This window comes from Phalaenopsis equestris, unplaced genomic scaffold (assembly GCF_001263595.1).
Source record: "Phalaenopsis equestris unplaced genomic scaffold, ASM126359v1 Scaffold000841, whole genome shotgun sequence".
In the NCBI taxonomy this organism is placed as follows: domain Eukaryota; kingdom Viridiplantae; phylum Streptophyta; class Magnoliopsida; order Asparagales; family Orchidaceae; genus Phalaenopsis; species Phalaenopsis equestris.
The window spans coordinates 507892-523275 of NW_018165281.1; the positions used below are offsets into that span (position 1 = coordinate 507892).

At 33.4% G+C, this 15384-nt stretch overlaps 1 protein-coding gene across 1 annotated transcript in view; it reads left to right on the forward strand.

Annotated features, from left to right (window-relative positions):
* Positions 1 to 2890: 2890 nt before the first annotated feature.
* The window catches only part of LOC110031806 (RING-H2 finger protein ATL48-like), a 39239-nt gene continuing 26745 nt past the window's right edge, over positions 2891 to 15384 (forward strand). Inside the window, exon 1 of the mRNA XM_020735211.1 lies at positions 2891 to 3121. Coding sequence (XP_020590870.1) covers positions 3037 to 3121 — 85 coding nt within the window. The 5' untranslated portion in view covers positions 2891 to 3036. The remainder of the gene's footprint in view (positions 3122 to 15384) is intronic.

A 15384-nucleotide genomic window follows, 5' to 3' on the forward strand; every position in this document is an offset into this window, starting at 1 on the left:
CTTAAGTTGATTCAAGTAGAAACCAATTTCTTATTAGGCTTCTCTTCAAGCTTCTCCTCCCATACTTTCTTTTTTACTTTTATTTTTCTTTTCTTATTTTTTTTCTTTTTCTTTTTCTCCTTTTTCTCTTTTTTTTTCTTCTCTTTTTTTTTCTTTTTCAAGTGAGGATTATTATATCTGGATAGCCTTTTAATAATTTTGAACTTCATTGTTCACTTCTTAAAGTCAAAACTCCTTACTTTTCTTCACTTTATACATTCATATTAGTTTATGATTTTTCATAAAATTTCATTCTTTTCTTCTTACATGAAACTCTAAAATTCTTAATACTTCAAAAATACAATTTTCTTTACTTTAAATAGAAAAACATAATCTTATCCTTTCATACCAAATATCTTTAATTTTAGAATTAATCTTCATTATTAAAAACTTTTACCTAAATTTACCATAATATTTACAAACATAAATATAGTCATTTAAAGTTAAACTCCAATTCAAAGGTCATGTTACATTAATTTTAAAAATATAATTAATTAAGGACAAATAAAATTTAGTTTACTTCTTTTCAAAAGAAATTTTTCTTTTCCCCCAAACTTGCATTTTTTAAATATTTTACAATTAATTCCATAAAATGTAGCAGGAAGGAAAAGTAATTGAATCTACTAGCTACTACAACATCTTATCAAATTTATATATATTCATAATCAGGATAGAATGACTGCAGGAGAATGTAAATCTAGCCTAAAACATGCATGCAATAATACTAAACTAAAAGGAAGTATACTAGTTGTCACAAAATCATTACGAGTAACGCTACGCTCCAGAACCACAAGTAGTATGAAATGATAACATCATGTTCCTTATAAGATATTAGATGTCACAAAATCATTAACTAGTAGCAAAGAACACCCACTCAATATTCATATGAATCAAAGTAAACATTTAAAGGAAGAAGCATTGCTCAACAAAATTAAAGATCAATGTAAGACAAGAAAAGTAAAAAAAAGTTGAATTACATTTATATAACTTAAATATATCTGATCACGTCAAACGAGCTTTCATAAATGTGCCCATACTTCTAATTACATTTATCAAAATGATGCATTCCAGAATTTCTCCAATAAATTTTTTTCCCCTGATGCCAATATAACTACCATATATAGCAGACATATATAGCAGTCATACACCAGTATATTGATTTCAATAGCAGTCTTACAGAATATTGATGCAATAGAAAACATTCCCTAAACCACTGCCTTGTATAATAATCAAAATCAGAACAGGTATTTGGGTATTTACATAACAATCAAGGTCCTCAACCCATTTACAGGTAGCATAATTCCTGCTAGCCTTCCTGTTAGCCTTGCATAACAATCAAGGTCCAAAGCTTTCCACACAACTACCTTTTAAAATCATGAAATGAAATGAGAATATGACTTTTACAATTATCTGGAAATTTACATAGATACCACACAATTTTTATGAATATATATAACTAACAAATAAAAGTATGATAGTTACATTTATAACACTGGTAATTTCCCAAAAAACTAGTTACATTTGGTATGCTCAGCTAAATTGTTTTCCAACAACAAAATAGATTCCAACAAATCAGCAATATAACTTTGGCAAGTGGCTGTAATTTCCCAATTACCAGGTACACACGAATCAGTGCAAGAACCGCAAATAACAATTTTGTATGTCAGATCGGTTCTATAGTTAACATAGGGTAAAATTCCTTTTAGGATATATGAAAAGATCGGAATTGGGATATTTTGTTCACATATTTTTCCAAGAAACCCTAAAAAATTTTACCAGTAGCACAAACCCTAACCGAAAAACCATGAACAACACAGGAATCATGCGCGATGCTTCAAATATTTCGTGAAACCATCAGATCTACATCTTTACCAGCTTTCATCATTCTAATCAAAGTGGATCTAGCTTTTTACCATCTCATATCAATACTTTATGACCAAACCGTAAAATCAACACACAAGAAGACTACAGCAGACTTCATGAGGGAGGAGAGGAGGGAGGATCGAAGAGAGGAGACGAGAGAATCCCTTACCTGCGGAAAGGTTGTAGCGACGGAGAGACTGTATTGACGCGAAAGAAGGGCGAAGGGTTTGCTTTTCGTCGCGAGGGCAGCGAAGTAAACATTACCCCTCCAAACGCGGATTGGAGGGTATACCCGCGATTGCGTGTAGTATAAATGTTTAAACGACTTATTCAAAAATGTGCGAATCAAACATTAAGGCGGTGTTTTGCAAAATGTTGCCGCACATATAAGCTGTCCCAAAGGGGGCCTAAGAGTTGGAGAAGAGGAGTTCGAATGCATGGGAATGGAGTTCGCAGGTGCTGGAGAAAGATTTCCCATGCACTTTCTAAGGGAGTTGGCGCTATGGAATAAGACACCCGATGTAGTAGAGAATGAGGCCTAATTAAGTGTTTTTGTAAGATAAATTTCGTGTGAAATATATAAATTATTATTTTATGGTGTGAAACTTAAATAAATAGAAAATTTGAAACAGATTTAAGCTCAAATGAATTAGCAGCAACATCAGGATTTTGAATAGTTAAGTGAAGTTTATCTGCTATACGATTACCATAATCTTTTAAATGTCTCTGTCGATTTTTATTTATTTGATTATCTAAGTTATTTGCCATTTCATTCAAATTTTTAATTTCTTTTAGTTGTTTTTGAATTTTTCTAATAGTACGTTCTAATTCCGAATCGTAAGATACTAAACCTTCAGATCCAATATTTTGCATAAACAAGTATAATAAGCGAAGAAAAAATTTCTTAAAAATACTCTTAAATCTATAGTAATATATATATATATATTGGATTTTTAATATTATCTTTCTTAATACCATATTAATTAATTTTCATGGAATTCATCTTTCAACCAAACAGCTGCTAAAACCACCTCCTCATCCTCCCGCGAGTAGAGGAGTTCTACTTTCTCCGACGGGCGATCCATATTGCCACAGAGCCACTTGCAGTGGAAATCGTCCTCGCTGGTGGTTTGGATGGAGAAGATGGATGCATCCAAGCCAGAGCTGTGGGAGCTTGCCCACGAGAAGAAGCGCATCAAGAACCCTCTCGTCCCTATCGGTAATTCCCACCTCTCTCTCAAGGATTCCGTCGTTTTTTCGAAGAAACGCCCACTGAATTTAAATTTATTTATCGGATCTGAATTGATGCTTAGCTTCTACATTCACACCAAAAATTCTTTTTCTATCCCTTCGGCCTTCAGACACGAGAGCTTTTTGAAATGGGTGAAGGAAAAGAAAGGAACGAGGTCTTTGGGATGTTCGGTTTTTTTTATCATAGAGAATAACCATCAAACCATTAAATCCTGCATACATCCGAAACAATTACGTGCAGGTGATCTATTGATTTTTGCTTAGTATTATTGGATTTTAAATATCAGTAAATCAATAAAAGGATGTTGTAACTAATTATATTGGTGACTGATAATCTATATAGAGAATTTGATCAAGTCATCACTGTTTAACTTTAAATGGAGGTTCCTCAATCCATGTTAACTTCTTTGAAGTAACAGATGAAAGTTGGATTTAGTCACGTTCTTCATGTACCAAACAATATTCTGGGTAATCTTAACTAAGTCCCCCTCCCCTTTGATATGGATTGAATATATGATACATCTAATTTATAGAATTTATTTGCTTAGTAGAAATTAACTCTGATTTGATTTTCTGATGAAATGGTTTTGAATGCCATTTTGAACTTCATATAATTTTTAGTTAATTCGATCACATTTTTTAGCACTTCCTCAACCTGTTTACCTTCTTGAAGTGTTTTGTAATATGCTTTTTCTTTTCATTTAAGCAAGAAATAACTTATATATAATATTTTTTTGCCTAACAAGAATTAATTATTTTGGTGTTTGGAAGTTGGTTGTTTAAGAGCATTGTAGATACATAAAGGAGAAGAGTAAAAGAAGAATACATTTCAAAGAAATATCTGTTGAGTTATCCGCTTTAACATAATGTTATTTATCAGAACCAGTCATTTGGTCTCTGACAGTGCATTCATATGTACATGAAATAATGTATTGTTCGATGACTCATCTAAAGTTTTGCACCCCACATTTTTACATTCTATTGAAACTACATTTTCCCTTAAATACGTAATATCTGAATATATGCTATAGATTATCTTCTTTTCTATTCTATCGTTTTTTGTTACAGCTATAACTTCTTTTCCTTCTATTTGATTGGATGCAAATTTGGTAGGCAATGGATAGTAGTTTTCTGGGATGTATTTTTTTTATACTTGTGAGTGAAATAAATTTGATTTTTTAGTTAAATATGGAATTGTAAAAAATGGAAGAAAAGCAAATCTATTTTTCAAACTTGTAGTTAGCCTCCAAATTTGTTTAGGAAAAAATAAGTTTGACCCTTGCTTAGATCAAGTATTTAGGCTTCATTTGGCTTGAGCGTGTAGCTGTTCAAGAAATTGTCACTTTAAAGCTGAGTTTTAAAGCTTCAATAGTTGATGTTGATGATGTGTTTGAGTATCTTAATGTCAGGTTGCTGCTCAAAACTCTTAAATTATTGCCATCTGTCATGCTGCTGCTAATTGCTATTTTAAAATATTAATTGAGATATTTTATTCAGCGCTATAGGAAATGTTTTCTTTTGAGCACTTTTACTTGTTTATACATATTTGAGGCAAAGTTTCAATATTTTTTTTTCTATGCATTTAAACTTGAGCAGTAGTGCCTTCTTTTTGTTACTGATACTTGCAAAACAATACACGTGTAGGGAGAACACTAAGTGTAGGGAGAACACTAATGAACAGCTGAACATGCAAACTCTTTGTTCGGCAACATATATTTAAGTTAATATGTATATTCAGATAATTTCAGCCCATTTTTTCTGCAGCATAATATATAAAACTTTAGTAAACTATTAATTGAACACTATAAGTTATCATAAAGAAATAGCAATCAAAGAGAGAGTAAAATATTTTTATTGCCCATAACATCAAACATACCTATCAACAAACGTTCCTATTACAAAGATAATAACACAAAATGCAATAAAGATTAACAGTATATCCTTTTGAGCTAGGAGCATGGAGATATATGATGGACTTAAACACGGGTGAAGTTGACTTTTTGTTGGGCATGATATGCCTAAAGAAGATTCAAAGCCTTTGGTAAATTACATCATTGTATCCTCCATATGAACTTGAGTCACCTGGCATTCTTCCCAATATGTGTATCACCTCTCTCTCTGGCCTATCATCAGAATGTTTAACAAAAAATGAATGATTTTTAGTGGTAATTTAGTTATTGGGTTGTTATTATATCTTGTTTTAAATTGTTAACATGAATTTAACTAAACACACCATTTCCTCAGCTTCCTCCCCATCTACCGCGTCCCTCCCTCTGATCCATGTAAGGGTTGATATTTATTTTTACTTGTTGCCATACGTTTTGCCATACGTTGTATTCATCTCCTCAATTCACTCAACACTCTTACCTAAACTTTTTTTTTTTTTTTTTTGTTAAAAGGTAGCCTTAATGTATAAGGAAATGATAATTTTGTGAATAATTTAAAAGTTTTTATTTCATTTATAAACTATTGAATATAAAAGTATATGAAAATATATGTAAAAACCATAACGACACGTAGTCATCATTTTTGTGATTATTGGTAAATCTAACCTTTCGGTGTACCTTGAAATATAAAGACAATTACATTACACTATTGTAGCCTTAAGATTTTTACTAGTCTTTATGAAATGTACCTGTTGCACCGATGTCTAGCCTAAAGGTAATTTTATCTTTTGTGCGCCTAAGGGAAATTTAGTATTTTGCATTTATTATTTTTTAGTATATGTTTGGCTAATATGTTTAGGCTTTGGGTTATTTGTGAGATTATTGTTGTGAATCTTAAATTTAGGGTTTGTGAGAGATTTCCTATCTTGCGAATTGTAGGAATTGGAAAAGATTGTTTGTTTTTCTATTTATATGTTAATGATTGTATTATTTGTTTTCGAGAATAAAATATTTTTTTTCTTGAATTTATATGGAGAATTCTATCAAATTGGTACCAGAGCATCGATCTAGGAATACGAAGGGATATCGACTTATTGGAGAGGATTGTTGTTCTTCTGGAAAGAACAAAGATTGCAGATCATATCGATTGACGATGGAATCATGACTACATTATACAACTGTGATTTGAGCTTGAGCTTGCTGAGAAGCGACGGCGGGATCAATACTGACGATCACAACATACAAAGAATATGGCATACAAAAAATGTGGCTTACAGATGATCACAACGTACAATTGATCGTGACGTGCTAATGATCGTATATTCTCCTCCTCCCGCTCTGTCATCGTGATGCAATCACTATTAGAGCTAGCTGTGAAGCAATGGGGACATCTTGACATACAAGGCAAAGGATCGGGATTGCGTACAGGGGTAGAGTCACAATTTTCTCATGGCTGGGAGGCCAACATTGTGATCACGGGGTAGAAACGTGTGCAAGGAAGTGAATGAATTGCGACGTGCTGGAGTTCCATGCGTGCTTGATCGAAAACAGTGATTGGGATAGTAATGTAAAGGAGTTCTATGCCGCTTGCACAATCGGGATTTGCTGCGGATTGGAATTTCGATTGAGAGAGGCCAGCAATGGGATAGCGATGTTCAGAGTCCCACTTTGAAACCACGTACAAAAATTCTAAACATTGTGATTTCAACGTAAAGGAGTTCCGAAATCGTGCAGGGAGTAATGTTACTAAAAAAGTAAATGATTTGGAAAAGAAAATGGTGGAATATATGAGTCAAATCAGGTCTGGGATGGAGGAAAGATTCTCCATCATAGATGGGACGTTTTTCTTTATAAAAGATAGGTTTTTTCCATGGTAAGCAAAATTGAGGGCCAATTCGAGCGCTTGGAGGAGATCATGAGGAAACTTATCGTGATGTAATCCAAGACTTTGCCGGCAGCTTAGTTTGCTGACCCTAACCAAGGGTTGAATTTAGAATCCTTGGCTAAATGGAAAAAGAAAGACATCGAACGAGAGGAACATAAGAGAAAAAACATCCCACATCAAGAACTCCCTCCAAGTTTCCAATTGTGAGTATATTAGAGATTTCAGACGGAGGCAATTGGGTCGGAACATGGAGAAGAGATTATGCAAGGGGTATGAAAGAGCACGAAGAAGAAATGAGAGAAGCAGGGATGAGGATATGACTATGATCGAAGAAGAGAGTTTTGCCCTCAATACATGGGCGAAACGTTAGAAGGAGAGGAAGTTGTTATGAAGATGCTTGGGCTAGGAAGTTGAAGATGCCAATCTTTGAGAGGAAAGATGCGCGTGAGTGAGTGTCCCAGATGGAGTAACATTTGTCGAAGAATGAGCTAAATGGAGAGGAGTTCATGACCATATGATACCCGATCCACTTGTGGGAAGAATTAAATTATTGCTTCTTGCAATGTTTCTGAGTTATTTAGGAAGTAGACCTACACGAGAAATTTTTTGCATTGACTCATTAAAGGACTGCCATGGAGTATAGAGATAGATTCGAACTCTTGTCGGGACGCCTGAGGGGAATTTATAAAGTAGTATTGGAGGGGACCTACTTGAAGGATCTAGAGCCCGACATACATGTATCACTTTGGCCTTTGAGATCGAGAGGCTTGGGGGAAACTATGAAATTTTCGCAATTGGTTGATGATTATAGTGCAATGGAGCATGCTAATAGGAGCAACGTAGGTGGAACGTCATATCGAACTACTACAACCACAACCAATAGCTCAAATAGCTGAAGTTCAAGTCGGACTTTACAGGACAGGAATCATGGGTCACGATCAAGAGCAACACTCAAGCACCTTATAAAGACAATGCTTCAAGAGAAGCGAGCCAGGAGTTATATTTTTGGTGTATTGAGAAGTTTGCTTCATGATACCGTTGCAAGGTTTGAACATTACAAGTTCTCACAGTGTGTGACGTGGCGGTAGAGGGTGAAGAAACATAGACAATTGTAGTGGAGGTGGAGCAACCCAACTTTTTCCCACCTTAAGGAGACTGTGTCTTTTGGTAGGGGAGTTTTGTTTTGTCGGCCTAATCGAAGGATAATTTTTTCTTTTGTGCGCCTAAGAGCAATTTAGTATTTTGTCTTCTATCATTGTTTAGTATAAATAGGGCTAATATGTTTAGGGTTTGATATTATTGTTGCAAGTCTTCGGCTCCGTTTGGGGCAGCTTTTTCGTTACGGTGGCGTTTTAAAAACTCCAAGATTGTGTTTGTTTCGTGCGTTCCATTTGCTTATCATAAAAAGCCAATTGAAATTTTTAATAAACACGACTGCAATCGAGCCCCCTGGCCCGCGTTTTGCTTTTGCGATTTTACCTATTTGTCTGAAAGAACCATCACCTTTGTGACCGAAACCTTGAGATACAATCGCGATTAGAGTTAGAACGAAGGAATCGCGACGTACAAGGGCCTCCAAAACTCCCATCTTTCTTATCATTCCTCTCCGCTCTTACTCGAAACCACTGTTGAAGGTAACCCTTGTCTGTCTTCCCCTTCCCCGCCCACCTTCGCACTCTTCAGCTCCTCTAAATGCCGTTAATTCGTCTTGGGTTTAAGGCGAAATAGAGGAAAATTGGAGTAAAGAATCTGTAGGAAGTGTACACTGCAGACGATATTTTCTGTATGTTTGCCAAACTTTATGAAGAAGCAATTTTTAGTTTGCTTTTTCTCAAAAGCATTATTTCAATTGAATTCTATGTGTGGGAAGCTGGTGTAAATATCCCACATAAAGTTTACTCTTGTGCTGTAAAGGAATCAAAAAGTTGTGCGTAATCATAGATCTCCTCTGAGATCAGATAGATCAGTAGAATCATATTGGCATTTAGGTTCTTTTTTGGCTACTACAGTGATAGGGAAGGTGTTTAACATGGATTGAAGCTATGATCTTGAACGAGGTGTCTGTAATAGTTGAGTGCCTAAAGTACAAAAATACTTGAGTAGAATGTGGCAGTGGCAGTCAAGGAGGGAGGATGGTGGAATGGTGCTTGTAGAGGGTGTTGCTTGTAGAGGGGGGAGTGGAATGTTGTTTCTTAGAGAGGAGGTATAGGAAGAGGTTGAGGAAGGGGTTGTTGGAGCAACAAGTGAGGAGGGACAATAGGTCACTTTTGGGGTGGGTCGGGGGTGTTTAGAATAGTTGGAGTCAAGGTAATTTTATTTTACATTCTATCCGACAGAAAGAACTTCATTGAATTCGCTTTCAGTTGGCGATGTTCTGATTGAGGAGAGGTTGAGGAGACTATTGTTTGAGTAAGGTGGGACAAGAGGTCACAGGGACAAAATTATCACTTATCCAGAAATAGCTGCAAAACAGCTGTTTTTCAACTGCATAAACCAAACAGTCAGCCAGCTTATCCGGATAATTTGTTTATTCAGATAAACTGTTTATCAGTAGATTATTGATAAGCTGTAGCTGCTCCAAACAGACCCTTAGGTTTATGGTTTGGGAGAGATTGCCTACCTCTCAAATTGTTGGTGTTTATTCTTTATTTTTATGTTCATAATTGTATTATTTGCTTTGGAGCAATAAACTATTTATTTTACCCTAATTTCTACATAGAATCCTATTAGTACACTTGTATCCCCCTTAAAGATAGCAATGATCTATGATGCATCCATACATAATGACAAGGATAGGTTATCATATAGGCTCAAACATTCATTTATTGAAAAATATAGGATATGGATATGCATTGGGCATGACATGATAGTATTGTATTTTAAAAAATATAAAATTAAAATTATCGTTAAGTAGCTATTAAGTTATTTTAGTAATTTATTTAAAAACAAAAGAGAAGCGATTACCTAATTTATGTTATTGATGTAATATACTTTTAAAATTAAAATTTATCATTTAAGGAACACATGTCAAAGTGTTCATTTTTTTTTAAATTTTATTGGACGTAAATGACATTTTTGGCACATGTCTAGCACACGTTGGACTAATGTATGTCTGTTTGACATGCTTCGTTATTATGGGGTTGAGGTTGATCATAGTCAATCCTTCGTGTAAGTTCTATGAAACCATTATGGTTGTCGTAAAATAAATAACTTATAAGAAAAAAAATATATATTTCAAATTCTTATATATCAAATTACTTGAGATTTGGTATCATCTAAATGACAACAAGCCATATATTGGCAATTTTGGCTTTGTAATCAACACAAATTAAAAACGAAAGCCCAATGCATACCTTACCTTTCAAAGTTTCAATCAAATGTGCAAAACCAATTATTGAATAGTTTAAATGACGAGATAAAAAGATGAAATCACCTCGAAGAGAAGAATCAGGCCAATGTTACTATGAGTGCTCCCTTCGGGAGTAGTCATTGACTTTGTGAAGCTCTCTAAGAATGCACTTTTAACAAGCACTCATGAGTAGAGAGAAAGATTGAAAACTCACCTTTATGTTTGATGTTCACTGCATGTCTTTGTGTTCTATTTGTAGTTTACTACAACAACAACTACAACAACAAGCCTTTATCTCACTAAGTGTGGTCGACTACATAAATCTTTTTCTCCATTTTGTTTTAGTGAGGGTCATATTTTTATTTAATTGTAATAAATTAAGATCATTTTTTATACAACTTGCTCGAGTCTGTTTAGGTCAACCTCTACTTTTCTTAATATAAGTCAAATCTAAAACATCTACTCTCCTGACAAGGTCATCAGATGATCGATGTTTAATGTGAACAAATCATCTAAGGCAACTCTCTCTGATCTTGTCTACTACTGGAGTTACTCCAATCCTTTCATTAATATATACGTTTCACATTTTGTCTCTAAGTGTAAAGCCACTCATCCACCCGAGCATTCTCATCTTAGCAAACTTTATTTTATGCTTCTCTTTTATGGGCTAACATTCTGTGCTATAAAACATTTCAGTTTCACCATCATCTTATAAAATTTCCTTTTAAGTCTAAGCGGTACATTTCCATCACACAATAAAATCCCTCTCTATTTTTAGTTTACTATGGATACAAAATAAAAAAGACTACACTATCATCAAAATCTACTCAAAAACTAGTTTAAATTCATCCATCTTGGATTTGAATTGTAAAAATCATTTTATAAAATTATTTTCTTAAATTCTCGAAGGATTCAGCAAAATAGAAAATATTTTTTCGCAAAGTAGAATGGAAGTGTTGACCTGGGTGCTAACAGGGAATGTAAGGGCGACAGTAATGCCTTTGTGGGAAAGGCAATGCAGCAGAGGTGGGAAATAACAAGCAACATAATAATAGGATTTTAGTGGTTTTACAAGGAAAACAAAGAAAAACATGGGTATAATAGCGTGCAGAGACATCAATAACAACATGGGGACTGCAAAAATGCATGAAAATTGAAGCAGAAAGTGAAAATAATGACGACAAGTAGCAACTCGTACTGTGAACATAATTCTGAATTTTATAGGTGCATATTGGGCTGAATTGAAACCATGCAACATATAAATAGGAGTAGATAACTAAGGGGTACCCCCCTTACTTGGGTGGTAACTCTAGCCCCTAGGCCAAGGGTTGGCCAGCCCCTTGGTCTAATTGGTTGAACTGGTTCAAGAACCACCCGGTTCAGCCCCTCCCTGGCCCTGCGTCATACATTAGCTTCTTATGTAGGCTATAAGAATTTATTGCTCTTTCTCAGGTGCTATGACGTTTCATAGACTATTATTTTCTCTTCATTTTCATTCTCATAGGCATTTAAAATAGTTTTTTAGCATATAAGCATGTCAACTTATAACTGAGACATTGATTTGTAATATTTAAAATAACATGTGTATGTTTGAATATACATGGTGCATCATAAAACTTGTATAGTATGAAATAATATAGATTTTTTTTTACGAGAGAATAGGTACAATGCATTGGAATTTTTGTTATTTAATATATTAAATATCAGTAAAATGCCTAATATGAATGCATTTTCTTATAGGCTCATTATAGTTTTTGTAATAGTAAAAATATTAGTCATTAGACCTATGAAATATTTGCTCCTTAATTTGAGATTAACTCATTCTAACTGTAATTTCCTCCATAATATAATTTTGTATTTTAGTTTCCTCGAAGTTTTGTTCTTTAACACTGTCATTGAAGATTCTCAAGCCCGAATGTGAAAAGTGAAATGTTGCGTTTGGTCGTGGACAACCAACGTAAAAATTGTTGAAAAATCATGACATGAATACTTTTGATCACTGTGTAAATGTTAGGGCGTTCCCTTGTAGTGACACGCTGTATGACCAAAATACAATGAAAAGTGTGCGAGAGCCGTTACACTGGCGCCCGAGTGCAGTGTCAAATAAGCAAGGGTTCCTACGTTATGAACGGATGCGGGTAAAGAAGTTAGTCTATGAAACAAATATTAGGATATAATCTTGGAATATTAATACTCTCTCAGATAAATTAATGAAATTATTTGATATTATGATTCATAGAAAGATAAATATCTTATATATTTAAGAAACTGATGGGTTGGAGAAAAGACTAAGGAGATTGATAATATAGACTTTAAACTTTGATATTCAGGTAAGAGCCGCACTAGAAATTGTGTAGGTGTAATTATAGATAAGAGTTTGAAAGGTAATATTGTAAAAGTTAATAAAATTGAAAAAATTATAACCCTTAAGATTGTTATTTATACTATAATTTTTAATATTATAAGTGTTTATACTCCTTAAGTAGACTTAGATATAGTTTTTAAAGAAAAATTTTTGATTGACCTAGAAGGCTTAATTCAAATGATACATTTTAAAGAAACAATTTTTATTAGAGGATATTTAAATGAACATGTCGGTAGAGTGGTAGAGGATTTTAGAAATATTCATGGTGGCTACGGTTTTGGAGTGATTAATGTAGAAGTTAGAATCATATTACATTTTGCTTTAGCGAATGATTTTGTTATTGCTAATATTTTATTCAAGAAAAGATATAAACATATTATAACTTATAAGAATGGATCTAATGAAACACAGATTTATCATTTTCTTATGAGAAAAACTTATAAGAATGGAACTAATGAAACACAGATTTATCATTTTCTTATGAGAAAAAAAGATTGTCGAGAATTTAAAAATTATAAGGTCATTCCAAGTTAGGATTTAAGTACTTAAAATTGATTATAAGTTTTGAATTTTAAAATGAAGAGTTGAAAAATAAAGAATACTAGGAATCATTGTCATTGAATTAAATGGGGGCACTTAAAAGATATAAATAAAATTATTTTTATGAATAAAATTCAATATTTCAAGATTTGGGATGTTCTTGAAGAAACAAATTCTATGTGGGATAAAATAACAAATACTATTAAACAAGTCGCAAAAAAAAACTATCTGGAGGATCAAAAGAAAAATTTTCTATAAATAAAAATAGCTAGTGGTGGAATAATAATGTGCAAGAGAAGATAAAATATAAGAAATTATAATATATAAATTGGCTTAAATGTAAAAACATAGAGAAGTGAGAAAAATAGAAAATGACCTATAGAAGGTCTAAGAGAGCAAATTTTGATGCTAAAAATTCTACTTTTAGTGATCTTTATGATAGACTGGATACTAAAGAGGGTGTAAAATAAATGTATAAACTAACCAAACAAATAGAAAAGAGAAAGTAAAGATTCAACTCAAGTAAAGTGTATTAAAGATGAAAATAAAAAAGTGTTTTTCTTAGAAAATGATATTCAACCTATATGGGTGAGTTATTTTGGTAAACTTTCTAATAAAGTTTCTGAAAAATACGATCGATCTAAGTGATCTTAATATCGTTAATAATAATAAAATATTTTATTTTTGTCATCACATTAGTAAAAAAGAAGTTGTGGAGGCTTTATAGAAAACTAAGAGTGGAAAATTTGTAGGACCAGATGATATCCCAATTGAAGTGTGAAAATATTTAGGAAATTTGAGTGTTTCTTAGCTTACTGAACTCTTTAATATTATTTTAAAAACTAATGCTTGAGGAGTGGAGAAAGAGGTTTTGGTCCCCATTTTTAAGAATAAAGGAGATGCGTTAGAGTGTGTAAATTATAGAGGAATTAAGTTGATGTGTCATGCTTTAAATTTATGGGAGGTTAAGACGTATTTCAAAGATTTCTCATAATCAATTTTGATTCCTGTCGGGTAGGTCTACTATGGAAGCTATACATTTATTTAGAGGTTTGATGGAGAAGTACAGAGAGACTAAGGAGGTTCTATATATGATTTTTATTAATTTAGAAAAAACTTACGATAAGGTTCCAAGAGATATCCTTTAAAGAGTTTTAGAGAAAAAATGTGTTGATATGCCTTCTATTCAAGTCATTAAAGATATGTATACTAGAGTTTTTACTTGTGTTGGAACAGACGTAGGATTGACCAAATATTTTCCTATTTTAGTTAGATTACATCAGGGATCAGCTTTAATCCCATATCTTCGGACTTTAGCTATGGATGCTCTTATTGGACATTTACAGGAGGATGTACTTTGGTGTATGCTTTTTGCTGATGATATCATTCTTGGATAAGACTAGAAAAAAAAATTCAGGAAAAACTTGAATTATGGAGGTCTACATTGGAATCTAAAGGCATTCATTTGAGTAGAACTAAAACGAATACATGGAATATAATTTTAGTAGTAGTAGCTCTAGTGACAGATTATAACTATGAGTGATCAAATTATTAGAAGTTGTGAACGCTTGAGATATCTCGGGTTTATTATTCAAAGTGATGTGGGGATGTTATTAGTAGAATTAAAGTTGGTTGGTTAAATTGGAAGAATGCTTCAAGCCTATTGCGTGATTGAAAAGTACCGCTGAGACTGAAAGGAAAATTTTATAAGATGGTGAGACCTGCAACGATTGTCGTTTAAAAAAAGAAGCATAAAAGTAAGTTAAATGTTGTCGAGAAGAGAATGCTTAGGTGGATGTGTTGCTTTACACTTTGAGACAAAATGCGAAATGAATATATCCGTGATAGGTTTGTGTCGGCACAAAAAAAAGAAAGAAAGGTTGTTTGGGGGGTCGCCCGTAAGAAGCTGTCGGCAGTCGGAATTGAAATCCCATCGCCCGCTTCGGAAGGACGTTTTAATTTACGTATATATATATATAATTTTAGAAAAATATGAAATCAAACTGACCTCATATTTTTCACAGTTTAAATGAAAGAGCGCTCTACCTCAAATCCTGTATCTATCCCGAGGGATAAACACAAGACTTGAGGATGAAGCTCAATCAAATAAACTAGGAAAACATATGACATCCGTTTGGGTCTGCGAAACCGATTTATTTGCCGACAAGTTCCCCTATTTAATACAAATGATTAAATAGGGATTATT